Source organism: Lipophrys pholis (assembly GCF_963383615.2).
Source record: "Lipophrys pholis genome assembly, chromosome: 19".
In the NCBI taxonomy this organism is placed as follows: domain Eukaryota; kingdom Metazoa; phylum Chordata; class Actinopteri; order Blenniiformes; family Blenniidae; genus Lipophrys; species Lipophrys pholis.
This window is the reverse complement of record NC_137647.1, coordinates 12,475,152-12,490,843: the sequence shown is the minus strand read 5'-3', so window position 1 is coordinate 12,490,843 and position 15,692 is coordinate 12,475,152. Positions and strand designations below refer to the sequence as shown.

At 40.3% G+C, this 15,692-nt stretch overlaps 1 protein-coding gene across 1 annotated transcript in view; it reads right to left on the bottom strand.

The window, feature by feature from the left end:
- Positions 1–15,692, bottom strand: part of mgat5b (alpha-1,6-mannosylglycoprotein 6-beta-N-acetylglucosaminyltransferase B) — a gene marked incomplete at both ends in the record, with an annotated part of 64,973 nt that overhangs the window by 3,849 nt on the left and 45,432 nt on the right. The window contains 7 exons of the mRNA XM_080488615.1: positions 2,927–3,001; positions 5,614–5,730; positions 5,850–5,996; positions 6,122–6,277; positions 10,366–10,496; positions 11,411–11,544; positions 12,932–13,063. Of these exons, the coding sequence (XP_080344741.1) occupies positions 2,927–3,001; positions 5,614–5,730; positions 5,850–5,996; positions 6,122–6,277; positions 10,366–10,496; positions 11,411–11,544; positions 12,932–13,063 (892 nt within the window). The remainder of the gene's footprint in view (positions 1–2,926; positions 3,002–5,613; positions 5,731–5,849; positions 5,997–6,121; positions 6,278–10,365; positions 10,497–11,410; positions 11,545–12,931; positions 13,064–15,692) is intronic.

Genomic DNA, 15,692 nt, shown 5'->3' with positions numbered 1-15,692 from the left:
GATTCATTGATTCAAGCCCTGACCTGCGACTACATTCTTTAATGTTCTATCCAACACACTGATGTTTAATCGATGACGGAAGCATGAAAGCATCTAATTAGACCAAACAAACAAGACCCAGCAAACACATTTGGTTATCTAAATTAGCCTTTTATCATAAAATTTTCAGCAATAATTGATAAAAGATTCAAATTCCACACAGTTCACTCCCAGCAAAACAGTTTTAATAATGATGCATGGGATACTTTGGTGAATCATGGAAAAATTGTAGGATGTCATCAAGTTTCATTAGAGATCAGAGTTATTTTTATCAAATTCTCCTGAGGCAAAACTAATGTCTACAATAAAACAGCAGCAAATGAAAAACATCTTTATGTCATTAAATCAGTCATGACAGCAGAAAACAATGTTAAGAACAATGGAAATCTATAACCTGTCTTTGGATGGACGGGAAAAGAAATCAAACTGCTTTTCTTAAAAAAAATCAGTGCAACATTTTTGCCATAGTTTTGTAGCGTGAAAAGAGCTTTCATCAGACTATATTGTACGAGGTTCACAAAGGGATCTGAACTCCATCGTTGAGCAGAGGTGAGAGGAAATCATAGAGGGTGATAACGCCGAGAGATTCATTGGGGGGGGAGTCAGAAAATGAGGCTGAGAGAGGTGTGCAACTTGAGAAGTTGGAAATAGAATTGGAAAAAGTCAGAAATGGAGGAAAGAAGGTTAAGAGAAGAGGAAGAAAGGGAAGTGAAGAGAGTCTGATTGGGAGTCTGCCCTTGTACACGCCAGGCGGCGAGTCACAGTCTCAGTCAGTCACGGCACATCGAGTGCGCGTGTGTGTGTGTGTGCGTGCGTGCGTGCGTGCGTGCTGCGCTTATGTGTGTTATTTCGGCAAAGACAGAAAACTAGAGGCTAACACGTCTCCTTAACCTGCCACTTCCAGACAAGCCACCAGCATGACAGATGTGGCGACGCAAGACAACAGCTGTAAATATTAACTTTTTTTTGTTTGTTTTTTTGCCCAGGAACAATTACTGTGAAAGTCCAACAGATTTATATCTTATGTGAGCGACTGACTCATTCCTATTTTGATGAGCTCACATTTCGGGAAGAAAAAAAAATAAAAAATCACTAGAAATGAGCAAGACTGTACCTCTTTCATAACTGAATTTCAGAGGAAGCATTGAGAAAAATCGTTCACTGTGCCAGTCCACTAAGCTTGCAGCTGGTGCCTGCAAAAAATTAATTAGCTGTCGAAGACTGCATGGTACAGGAATAAGTCCCTTAAAAAAAACTCACACACGATTTCTTGAATAAGAAGGAAACCTTGTGCAGTTGTAAAATACACCTGTTTTTATTAGTCATCCTTCCAACTACTAAGAAACCTTGTGACAAGTGTTGTCACTGCCAATTCCTCCAAATCCAAGCAGAAGAAACGCACTCATCAGCACACATTCGATTAAATACATCAATCAAGGAAAGTAGAAAGTGAAGAAAGTTTCCTCCCAAAAATAATTTGGTATGCGTGGTATGGCATCGAGCTGAAACACTTCAGGAACACTTGAGGAAAATAATGCTTGGCCCAGGGACAAATAACCCAACATGCAACAGCGATCACATCCAAGGCAGCCCTGGCTCCTTAGCTAAAGCCAATTAAATTCCTTCTGCTGTCAACACGAGGGTTTGGAGATTTTATAAGTAAGATTGACGTGATGAGCAGAGTTAAATACACACATGCTTCAGTTCCCAGTCTTGCATTTAATCGTTATGCTTCTGTTCTCTCATGGTGGTTCATCATTATGTTGTGCTTACCTCAACACAAATCCATCAATGAAATAAGGACACCGTACGTGGTTGTGAAATATGATGTGTGTGGAAAGCATGCAACCAAAAAAAAACAAAAAAAGAACTTCAGGTGATCAAGTAACCAATGAGTTTGGTAATTTAGCACAACACGGCAAACCACTAATGCATATTTAATCCACTCAACCATATCTTTTTATATTTCTAATCACACTGAACATGTTTATCCTGCTGCAAAGAAGAAAGTACGAAAGGCAAGCGCTATTTTTATACTCACTGTATTGCTTTGGATTGAAAGCTGAGACAATTATTTCCACTCATGTCTGTACTGTCAATTCAAAACTGCAGCCAGTAGCCTGTTGAAATCACTTTGAATAAAAACTGAGAGCATGAGGCATCAGAGCTGCTCACCAGCCACTAAAAAACTAATAAATGAACAGACAACAAAGGACATCATCTAACACCAGCTTCTAAAGACTGGTCATGTATCCTTCATATTTTCAGACCAATTCAATTGTTATTTTTCACTATAACACTCTTCCATCTAGTGTTTCTGTTTCATTCACATCTGTGCGCGGGCGTGTGTGTTTGGGTTATAATTTAGATGAAAAAAGAGGGAAGGACCACAAAGGTTTTGTCCTTTTTCTTTACACTTAATAGTAATTATTTAAGTTGGAACCATAAGGTTTTTATTTTCTACCTTTTTGTAGTTTATTTGGCCATATTCTGTCTCGTATACATTTTCAATGCAAAGCTCCCTCAATAAATAAATGCATAAGTAAATAAAAATAAATAAATAAAAACCCTGTACTTAAAACATGCACACACAAATACACCGGTAACTGCAAACAAAAGCTGTTTGTTTACCAAGCGGAAATAGCTTTAGTAGCAAACTACTTCACTGCTCTGGTCCATTTAATACACTTGTTGCATGACGACATTAGTTACATGATTAATGTCTGATGTTAAACAATGCTCAAGAGCACCACAGCATTTATTGATATGGTTTGTTCACAGCACCAAACTGCGGGTACACCACCTTGCTGGGAGGCAACACATAATCTCGAGGGTTTTATTTTCAACCTGGCTGGCATAGTCTTCTTGTTTTAGCTTGAACACCCACCTGGTTCTGAATGTAGGCATGGACTCTTTCAAGCATTCCCTCACAGGTGTACTCGTAGGGTAGGAAAGGCTCCACCTGCGAACACAGATGTTCACACAGATGAAGAAACAGTGGAGGAAGGCGTGTGTGTGTGTGTGTGTGTGTGTGTGTGTGTGTGTGTGTGTGTGTGTGTGTGTGTGTGTGTGTGTGTGTGTGTGTCCACAGAGCCCAGCCATAGTAATTACAGGAACTATGCATCTGATAGTTAATCAAAGCTGACAGATTCATTAGTGTAATTGTGAAAGGCTTATATCATGCCACAAGTCTCGCATTAAAATCAATGACCTAATACATCACAGGTGACAGCTTTGAAAATTGATTTCATTATTTTTAGTGATGACAACATCAATATGTCAAACAATGGACGGAAGTGACAGCGGACCACAGGTCATTCAGCACCGAGGAGGCTGGATTCTGGGTCCTCTGAGTGCAGCTATCGCAGCTGCTGTGAGACGCTGTCACTCATTGTCACATTTTTGATGGCAGACAATGGATTAATATGCATGAAGAAAGCCCTGATCGATAGTCTTTACTCAGTGATACTTACTAACTGGTGTTATAGAGAACATCGCAGCGTACTTGGTGAGGAAAGTGCCTGTAGGGTTGTTGTCTGTGGAGACCGCCTTCTATTAATTCACACATTTTAATTCTATTGTGGTTTGATGATATCAGTAATCATGAGATATATCAGTGAGGGATGGATTCAGTCAGGATCCCCCCCGTGCAGAGCCCCTTCTGTAAACCTCCCATGGTGTCTGAAGTGAGATCTCACTGTTTACTATTAGCCCACTAAAGCACTTAGGCTTTTAAATTGATAAATTGTTCCTTTTAGTGTTGTGTTCCTTTTAGCACTCTCTTATTACTTTATTTCATCTGAGTTTAATGAAATGTATCTGGCACTTCATCAGTTATTCTGCGATGCAATTTGCCTTTTGGGCATCTTTATATAATAGAATCTGAGTCGCGGAGGGAGAGAAAAATGCTTCATCGAGGGTGATTTGAATTCAGCACTGGGCACATTCTTTAAATGACTATCATTCATATACTTGAACCTACTGCCTTGACCACAAAAATACAGCACGTGAAGGAGCAGTGATTATTTTACGTCACCGTTGAGGATATAAAATGGAATTTCATCCGAGATACTGAGGCGAGTTCTATTCGTGGCAACTGAAAAAAAAAAAAAACAGTACCCAGTTGGCAAAGTAGATCATGCAGGTCTTACAGGCCTTCCTTATCAGGCGCCTGTTTCAGCTTTTCCATCAGGCACAGTCAGCGTGGTGCCATTAAAATTTGAGCCAGCCATTTTTCAGGGGAATGTAGGAGACCATCTAAAAGTACCAACATAAGCTACTGCGCTGCGAAGTAAACATTTGCAGAAATTTGAAGAAATGGAGCTGAGCTGGTTGTACGTATTCTTTAGGAAATGTTTTAACCTTCAATTTGTGCTGCTCCGGACCCTATCGCTATATGTATATAACTTTATATACAAGTATTTTAAAACAAAATGGGGCTTTGTTAATGCCTGTGCAACATTTTTTTTTACCTCATTTTATTGCACAAAAAAAATGGAAACAGAAGGAAACAGCAATCCTGAATTTGTCTAGTGGTAACATTATATTCCAAATTATAATTCAACATATGTGCACAAATCAGGAGACCTGTTGCCAGGTGAGACTGCAGGAGGTTTCTTTTTTCAGCTATGCTGGCAGTAAGAGAGGCTTGAGAGCTACTTGTAAGGAGAACGTATAACTGAGCTGGGCTCAACCTACCTTCCCCATTCATCACGCTGGAATGAAAACAGCATTAGTTTTCCAACAGTCTCATTTAGAAAGCAACAGGAATATTTCCCCCAAACGTACCTATCATTTTATAGCACTTAGCATTAGCATTCAGCGGTTTTCTTATTCTTTTCACTAATGTGTAATAAATACTTGGTGTGCCTTCTATGATTAATGGTACACTTTTTAATTCCATTTTGCTGTGCTCGTCAGGATTGTGGAAGATAAAGCTTCACTTGTTCCAGCACTGCTTATAATGCCAGATAAGATATTTTCTTTTCAATTTAATTTTTTTTGTTTCACGTTGTATGGATTACCTCGTGCAACAACAGGTACTTTATTTTGCCCTATCAGCAGGAAAACACCAGGTCTATTTAACACACCTGGCAGGTGGAAGCACACACATGCGTGGCGGCTCTGTGAGACTCTTGGCTGTGGCTCAGCGCTGTTCTGGTGACAGATTGAGCACAGTGTGATTGATTAATGCGCTCTGTTGTGGACAATGCTCACTGCCTGTGCGGCTGGCCTGCAGAAAGCTGCCATGTAAGCCAAGATGTGGGCACACTTTTCCCACTGAGTTGCTCAATATCTCAAGCAATTAGGAGAGCAGGGAGCAGAGAGGGAGCCAGCTAAGCATTTTGCTGTAATGTTGAACGCCATGATTAAGAGCTCTATTAAAGGCTGGAGACTTCAAAAGTGGGTCAGACCAGACTGCGAGGACTACAAGAGTAAATCATGCTCCCACCTATGCCATTATGCAGCAGCATGTACTGTGGTGGATGACAATATTAGAAGACCATTATAGTGTTGAATGAGTGCTGCAAAGACTGGACTGCAAACAATAAAAAAAAAAGAAAATGTGCATACATCGATCTTCATGAGCTCTCGGATGGTGGCGTCAAACTCTTCAGAGTTATTGAAGTCGATGGTTATGACGTGCGGCCTACCAATATACTGCTCTGCATACGGGTGCTGCGAGGACACCTGAAGGAAACGGGAATGGAGCACATTCAGGCAGGAATCAATAACAAGCAATGCTGTTCTATGCAGCGTGCGTTTTATTTGTGTATTACATAAAATAGATTGCTGGCGACTGTTTCTACCTTTCTGGAGGTGGGCTTCCCTCTGAAGAACTCATGATTGAGAGAGCTGTGAGGGGGACTAAACCTGGGTTGCAGAAATATACAGCCATTGGCAATTGCCTCCAGAGGGGCAGGACCCTCGTACGGGAAGCCAAATCCAATGAAAAGCTAATGACGAGGAAAAAAAAAAAAAAAAGAACACCGGCTTATGAAGACAGGCACTGAAACGCTCTTATCCAAGTCAATACTTTGTAAGCACTTAGTTTAACTCTGTAAAGACATGAAAATCTCACCTTTGCCTTTCGGAGGAGCTGCTGCAGCTCCTGCTGTGGCAACAGGCCGTGATTCTTGACAAAGGCAGGCACCTCCGGGGGCCGCTGTGTCTCATAGTACACCGTCCCATGGACATCCATGTAGCGATGCAGAATCGACAGGAAATTTTCTTTACCCTTTGAAATAGGCAAAGAGGTGAAATTAGTTAAGCATTGTAAAGTGAAGCATTTATCAGCAAAACGACTGGATCAAGTTGTCGCCAAGGTTTTTTGCTGAGCATGTGCTACCAGGGAGGGTTTCTCTTTGATATTATAAACAAAAAGAAAACATTTTGACCTGAAGTTTTCAAAGTGTGAGAGTATGAGCCTCACTCAAACGCTTCCTCTTAATTTCAGGTTGAATGCGAGACTTTTTTTGCACTTTATATTTCTGCTTTTAACCCATGTTATTTCAAAGTATGGCGCCGGGGAGCTGTGAGGTCAAGGGCCTCACATTGTGTTTTGATCTCAACAGGTTCTAAAATGTTAATGTGCCAATGCTAGTTAAATGTTTTCAAATTGAAATATCAGGGAAGTCTAAATTGTCAGCAACTGTCAAAACTGTAACACTGAGGATGCTGCACTAATTATTTAAGTGTATTTTGATACAATACATACTATTTTTAATATTCAATTATTTAGTTTGAACACATATCATTGTCAAAACTGAAAAGGAAGAACACGTCGGGAAATGTTTAATGTCTTTGTTTATATTCGTACTGTTTCATGTTCAACTGTTTCTCTTTCCTCCTACAGCAGTATTGTTGCCTTGTCTGGTTAAATGAGCTGAATTGATTCATTAGTGATACACAAAGCGTATCTTAAAAGGGCCAAAGGAAATAGCCCAAAGGTGCTGGGGCATAACAACAACTACAGAAAAAAAAGAAAAAAAGAAAATGAAAGATGTTGGCTGAGAAATGAGGCGAGCAGAGGAAGCTCTAATGAGCCGAGTCTGCTTTGGCTACCAACATCATCATCTTGGAAGTGACCAGCTATCCAGCACCTGTGGAATTTCAATGCAACATGAAAGACTAAAATCAGTGTGCATCTCCTGTGTTTCCTCTGCGTTATTCCAATAGTTTTATCAAAAAAAAAAAAAGAAAAAAAAAAAAAGAAAGAATTTGTTGATCTCAGAAAAGATTTTTTTCTGGAGGACTGTGATGAATAATTCACTAAAGCTATGTCTTGGAGGGATAAATCATTTATAAATGTCATCTGAGTGTTAGTCCTCATTTTTCATTTTGAGGCATTTTACTGTCACTGAGCAACAAGGTGATGAAATCACGTGTCCTTTCACTTAAAGTGAGAATCCATCCCATATCTGTCTGTGCACAATCAAACTGTCACAATGCGTCACCTTGGAAGTTGACAACAAAAGATTTTGTAGTTTCATCTTTCTCTGACAACAGTGGCTGTGTGGCAGTTTGAGTCATAATTGTAAAGAAAGTCCTATTAGAGAACGGGGCAACAACAACCAATCTAGCTTTCAGTCAGAAACTTATATAATTATTTTCATCAGAAGTTTATAGATGAAAGGGACAGCTAAAGCTGAGAAGTTTATGGATAAAGCTGGGGAGGCAAGATTTCAATGTTGACGATAGAGGCTGCAGAAATCAATATACAATATAAAAAGTAAAATTTTATGCATTCTTATGAGTAAACATTCAAAATTACATCAGATGTCAGTGAAATCCTGAAATAAATACGTAGAAGTTGCGTTTGAGAGTTCAAAGAGAAATAGCTTTGCATGGTGTATTTTAATCACTTAAGCAGGGCCGCGATATCATTCAGTCATTATTTTTTCTGAAAAACTCTGTCGGTCATCTTCATCATACTAATAACACTGTCATTGTCATCCTCCAATTCAAGACTTTGAGCTCCGACTGTGAGGTCTTGAAAAAGTCTCCAGTAAAGATAAAATGAAAAGTGGTAATAAGCCTTTTCCAAAATCTCAAAGCTATTCTTCTCCACTTGATAATGTTTGGAGCTGTTCCCGATTCTTTGAACATGTCTTTTGTTAAGTCCAGTATTGGTCATTTCGTCGTTTATTCAGCTTCCTTGTGCCTGATCCGTCTATATCATTCAGACATTTTCCACCATGCCAGCCACTTTTAATTTCACAGTAACTGGTTACCTGCACACAATATTGTCTTTCCAACCCGGCTTAAGGAATAGAGATCTCTGTTCCTCCGCAGCCTCAGCGAAGATTCATTTTTCTATGTGTTCTTGTTTGTTTAAAAGGAGAGTTCAAAGTTCCCGTTGCCAGTTTCTCTACTATGACATCATAAACATCTTCACTCATTGAACAATGCTGTCCAAATCCCCAAAATAGGCTCAGCAGTGGTTAATGTATGTCTACCACAATAAGCAATAGTTCAAAATTGTATTCTTTGTATCAAAACCTCTACTAAAGGTTTATTGCATGATAGGGCAAGCTGAATAATGTTTTCCAATATGTTCTCGAATAAACATTATCATTGAGGAAATGTAATTTCAAACCATTTTGTGTGCGTATGTGTGCCGTAAAAAAAACAGTCATTTGAGCATTCAATGTTCCAACAGCATCCACAATTTGACTTCATTCCTACGAATTTGTTCCAAGAAACAAATTCTTGACTCTATGAGCTAGATAGTATAAAGTATTCTTCAGTGGCGGCTGGCTTCAGATCAGTTATTGTGGCGTCAAACATGACCGGCATTGTAAAAGATGTGGAGATGACACCGACGGATCAGGAGCAAGGAGGCTGAACAAGCGACTGAAAGTTTCAAAGAATCAATGGTCTAGAATGCATCAAATGCAAATATTTATAAAGTATATTGTTTTTCATGATTGAAAACATTTATTCTTGTTGTTTACTAAACTATGCACCACATGATTACTTTTTCATTAAAAAAAGCTCACCAACACAATATGTAACAATTTGCTATGAAATGGGAGAAATATTATCACAATTTGTTCTTTATCACAAAGTGATTGTAAATGTTATTACATTGGTTATCATATAATGCAGTGTTATTACGTGGAGCTGCGTTTGAGGAGCCTGCAGACAAAGTTTATATATTATATGCATATATATGTTTAAGTAAATGTATCTAATAGTTTTTTTTTTTGTAACTGTTTTTTTAACTACTTTATTCTACCAGTTTGAAATGGGTTGTATGTGTACATTTTGGAACTTCCCCTGCAACTGGATTCATCTGTACTTTTTCTTTATCAGTTTTATGAAAAGCTTGCAGATCCCAGCTATCCCTGGGTGAAGGCAGTGTGCGCACGCACGCACGCACGCACGCACGCACGCACGCAGAAAAGTCTAGTATGCACTGTTCACCAGTGCACCACTGTGCTGCCCTACCTCGCACGTATATACCTATATATCTACGAGAAAAACTGCAGGAACATTCTTGGTGAGAGTTTTGACATTTGGAGACCCAGTAATTCCTTTGAAAAGCAGGCGTACTCACTTGAAGCTGTGTCGAGCCATCAATGATGCATCATGAGGTGATGAATAAAGAACAGGACAGAACGAAGAGAAGTGAATCCAAAGCAGCAGATGTAGGAAAAAAAATAAAAAATAGGGAGAACGTGATAGTAGTGGACAATCTTTCTTTCATCAGGTACAGGCCTCAAATCTCAAACATGGACCTCAAGAGTAGGACAGAGGGATTTTTCTGCTCAGAGCAAGGGGGCATTTTCTATCTGGAGGGACCCCAAAACTAGTGGCTATAAAACATCCATCTTTTACATTCACAATTGTTACACAGCAGACTTAAGTTGTACTGAGAAACTGGAAAAGCTGTGGCAGTATGGGAACAAAGCAGCAGCCGGATTCAAGCACAACAAACCTTGAGGGAGGCTGCAGCAAACTTCAAAGTTACAATACGAGCAAGAAACCCTGGCAATTGCTCGAAGGGAAAATTTACACTAAACAAAAAACAATTGTTCCTTTCCCGTCACGCTTCAGGCCAGATTCCTGGAGGAGGCGTGTGTTTGCAGTTAATGCAAAATTTAGTAGGTGTTCCTCCGCTATCGGATGCAATTTTTAGATGCCCCTCAAACTGATCACCCATCCTGATTTTATCGCGTTCAGAACACTTTTTAAAGCACCAATAGATGCTGTGCCATGTGTTACCATTACCATTATCCACCTCTTGAAACAGTATTGGCAACATAAAAATATCCTCTTTAATTAGATGGAGATTTACAGGGGGTATAGTGCTTTACTCACCTTCCACATGTTGGCTTCCTTGCCGTAGACAACAGCCATATTATTGACCTTGTTCCTCTGGATATTCAGCCTCTCTGTCTCGTTGAGCTCCTCCGCAACAAAACCCATAAAGGAGTTGTCTGGTGTGTGGGCTGCCAAGGACAAACAAAGTAATTGGCAAGACAGGGCACCAATTCCATTTTTATGTCTCAGAAAATGTGGTCAAACTAAAGGTCGTGTCGTGTGCATCCAAGCTGCCGCTCACATTGTGGAGTGGAAGAAGCAGTATGGGGAATTGTGAAAAGTTCCGTTCAGTTTAAAAGTTTCCAGATATAGTGTTAATGTGATGAAAGACACAAAATAGTAAAATGATTTTCTAATCGGATGCAGAGATATTCTGACAAGGTTACTTGAGTTGCCTTTGTATAATTGAATATGTCGTTTTTTTTGTCCAATAAGTGCGGAGTTGTGGTTTTTATATCGTCGCTCTCTGTTTTCAGGAAATAAAACTGTACTCTGAGTGGTGGCACACCCACAAAGGAGACACAATACAGTGGGGGGAGTAGTGGGGAGTGGTATTTTCAGTCAATTTGAAGACCTGGGATGAAAGTAGACATCGCAGGCTTTGTGACAGCAGCAAGTATTTCAGAAACAGCAAGCCTGCCCGTTGTCACTGAATTAATTAGAGAGGAGTACAAACATGTGAAGTTTCTGTCAACAGTTTCACCAAACGTGCCACAAATGTTTGCGATTCTGTTTTTGTGCATCTCTGTGTGTCTGTATGACTGGTTGTGCTCCGTCTCAGCGGGAGGCCTCAGGCATCTGCCCGGGCAGCTGTTTCTGAGCAAGCTCTGTCTGTGAGGCCTTCACAACAAACTTTCACAATGCGCTCGCACTTTCGCTCACACCACCACATGCACGTACGTGCTCAAGCGCAACTGAGTAGTGATCGTCAATAACCACAGAAAATCACAGGAAATAGCAATTTGACAGTGTCCACAAACAAAATGCACACTGGCTGATTGGCCTTGGTGAAAAGACCTTCTAGAAGTGAAACCCCACTTACGAAACATGGTCATGTACTGCTGGCCGTGAAGGTTCCAGTACCCCCAGTTGGTTCGGTAGCCGTGCAGAGTGGCGTACTCCTCGTGGTTGTAAGCAGGCTCGGTGCCAAAAGTGTCGATCACTCGAATGTGGCACCTGGGAGAAGGAGATAAGAAGCAGACGCAGCGAAAATTAGAACGAAGTTGCCTTCTTGCTTTCAAATAAAACACTCTGCCATAGGTAAGAGAGGCAAATCACAAAGAGATGATTTAACCCCACTGGCTTGTTGTTTCTCACTAAAACAGCAATACGAGTACAAATTAGGTGAACTTCGGAAAATGGTACTCAACAATAAAAAACAATTATCCTCATTTTGAGTAATAGGAGCCAATTTCAACATAACAACAGTGTCGTTTTTGTGAATGTTTTGCTATGTAAAACCCTTATTAGTGATATAAGTCTGAGTCTAGCACAAGGCTCTCAAATAGACATGCATTAAAGAAAGACTTGGTTAACAATGAGAGTAAACAGGGAAAATCACTTATCAACGTCTTATCAGCAGTAAATATTCACACTTGGTAGTCAGAAATCAATTGATGTAATCCAATCTGGAGGATGTGTCAATGGCCCGGATGTCTAATCAGTGTCAGGTCTGTGGAGGAAATGAAGGTATTGGTCTGTCGATCTGCGACAGCTGAGGAGAGTCGGTCGATCGGCTGACCTTGAGCTGATGCTGACTGAAATCAGCAGAGAATTCGACTGCTGCCGTGTTTTTAAAGAATTGAAAATAATGGAGAAACAAATAGCAGCAACAAGCAATAGATGTTTCTTCTCCTGCTCAGGAGTTTAGAGGATAAAACAAAAACAACAACAAGAAAACTACTAACTATGATCAAACAACTGTAACCAGGAATAAATTCTGTATTTCAACATTGCTCTGACATGAATGTTCCATTTTTACCCCCCCCCCTATTTCTTACTAGAGTTGTTGTTTTGTTTCAAAGAGCATTCCCTTTGTTTCCCTTGTTATTATATAAAAACAGGATTTGCTTGTATACTGTGACTGCTATAATGCTGCCCAGCTGGAAGCGAAGAACAAAAGCTTTAGCAACAGCATTTACTGTTTTCCTGTTTCCAACTGCTGGCTGAGGTTGCTGTTGTCTTGGCATTTACAGAAAAACTCGCAACCTTTATTTCAAATTTTTATTCCAAAAGGTGCACATAACCATGCATGCGTGTGCATAGTTTATGACTTTAAGAATGAGGAAGTGACACCAATCCAGCAGGCTGTGCCTGCGGGTCATTGATCAGAGTTTAAAAGGGCCAAATTGGTCGTGAGGAATTTTGCTGATGCACAGCACAGGTACAGACTCTGTGTCCACCGGCCAGCGAAGAAGCCAATAGAGAAAGATTTTGTGAGCGAGGCAATTACTGTTTACGCAAAGGGACACAATTAACAAACAGTCGCCTTAGAGCTTGGTCAACACACCCCAATTATAGTTTTCCGACAAGACAGACTGAGAAGGACAGAAAAAGGACCAACTTGTGCTTCCTCAGAGAAAGACCCATATGGTGCTTCATTTGTTGCAAGCCATGGTAGTCGGTGTAGATAAGGTCAAAGGGCAGTGGTCCGGTCAGAGGGCAGCTTCCTCTTCCGGGAGGGACGCCCAAAAACCTGCACACAGTTCAGATGAATACTCAATTTAGTATCGAGGACAAAAAAAGCATGAAGGTAAAAATTTATTTATGAAAGGGATGAATTACTTTAGAATTTGTCACTGGAGCTGTGTATCAATACCTGATTATTAGTTAATAAATTAACAAGAATTCAAAATAATTTTAAAGTGGGCGTGGGAAGTCGTGTTGCAGTGATTGAGAATGTGTTAAAAGCTTGAGCTTTTTAAAAGAAAAAAAAAAAAAAAGCAGATATGCGTTCAAGTGTGGTTGAAGGAGAAACAAGAAGCAAGAAAGACACAGCAGGAATGAAAGCACCCGATCAGGATGTGAAGCATGTCAGAGCTCTCAGCAAGAGGGCAGACCCATTCAACCAGACAAGACAGAATTCACCACTACCAAGCACGATTGTTTCACAATGGAGACTCGCCCAATTTGTGTGAACAACATGTTTTCATTTCATTCACAGACAAAAATCACACAATCCGATACCTGCGGCAAATTTCTTTGGCCACATATCTCTGACAGAAACAAAGGTATAACTGTTTCAAGTCATATTTTTTTTTAAATCTGAAGCCAAGATGAGAGTCTCAGGAGAAAGACATCAGTTTTGTTCACATGGGCAGTTTTCTTTTTTTTTCATTATTATTTTTTTTTTTTTAATCGTATTTCTGTCATCTGAATATAACCCGAATAGAAGAACCTGGATAACCATAAAACAACTTATTGCATTAAATATCTGCTCACAGCACACTATATTACCACCAGGCCAGATGGGAATTAGGGATAAAGAAAATCAAGAGAAGAACAGCTACAAAAGAGCCTCCAGTTACCAAAAACAGACAAGACCGCAGATGTAAATTTGCTGTCTGCTATGACAAAGTACAGTGAAGCTTCAGAGCGCTCTCCTTTCAGTAAGGATCAAGGAAGCACTTTGTTCGACGAAGCGGTACTTTGTCTTGTAATGAAAATAGACATGCTTGATTACATTTTTTTCCAAACTTCAGCAGTTCTTAAGACCTGCAGCCCACAAAAAATACAACTGAGCATGGTGGGTGTGAGTGGATGTACACTTTTGTGAAATCCTCTGAATACAAACAAGAGCTTACCGCCTGTCAAGATAACCTGACACCAAACAAACTGGGAGGGAAAAGCCAGACTAATTCGACGGCACACACACACACACACACACACACACACACACACACACACACACACACACACACACACACACACACACACACACACACACACACACACACACACACACACACACACACACACACACACACACACACACACACACACACACACACACACACACACACACACACACACACACACACACACACACACACACACACACACACACACACACACACACACACACACACACACACACACACACACACACACACACACACACACACACACACACACACATATATATTTATCATTTTTGCATCAGGTTATGACGTCCATCTTATCTTTCTTTGACCTGATCCACCTCATCAACCCCGACCTTTACACAGAGAATGATCTGGCGATGATCCAGGACGGCGCCATGCGGGTGCCAGCTCATCACACCAGCTCCACACGACTACACGACCATGTACCCCCCTCCACCCCCATTTGTCAATGGCTGCATGGTGGCAGCTACAGTACAACCATTTAAAAAAAATATGTAGTCAGTTCTTGAGGGAAGTTATTTATTTTTTGAATTAAAATTATTTGAAATAAGAAAAAAAATGGATTTGACATTCAATGAAAGTCGATGACAAAATGAGCTGGTTTCATACAGTATGTACAACGCATGACATTTGTTTTTGTCAATATGGAGCATTCAGTGATTTGCACCAACCTCCTAATGCTGATGGGATTTAGAGGAAAGCCTCTTCATTCCTCTGCTGTTGAAGTTGTCTATAAACTGTGATATTTATACACCTGTGCGCTCTCAACTGGCACTCACACAGCCTGTGATTGTTGGCTTCTTTTCCAAAGCTTGAAGGCTTTTTCTGCCATCAGCTGCAGGTGTCCGTGGGCGACCCGTTTGTGTTTATTTTGATGTCAACCAATGTTTTCTCCTGTTTCCTCAGACCCTTCTACTCTGCTCAACTAAATATAGCATTTCAATGGATGCTTCTTGTTTTGTTTTGTTCTTAGGAAAGACTAGCTTATCCATCTCATGGTAAGTTCTTTGGTCTTTATGCCGGTTTCTGCCCTCTGGCTCTAATCACAGTCTCAACAGATGAAAAGACTGACGGGTGAACGGAAGGTTGGACTCTTTCCGCCCTTTTATGTGCGATCAAAAGGAAAAAGGTAAACACCTGGAGAGTGACGCACATCTGTCAGTCAGCCACCCGTCATCTACTAACCTTTCGACAAGCGAGACGTGAACTCAGCAACACATAGATATCAATCAAATATAGTGAAATAATAGATGCCAATCAAATTTTTTTTAAACAAGTCCCAATACCTTCAATTAGTGAGGAAATAATGTAAACTCTTCTGCAGCTACAACACATTTGATTATGATCAAGCACAATGGGTGTCGATTTGGTGGCTCACGTATAAACAGGTTGCGACAGCAAGTCATTATTATTTACACTTCACACAGATTTGGCGAATTT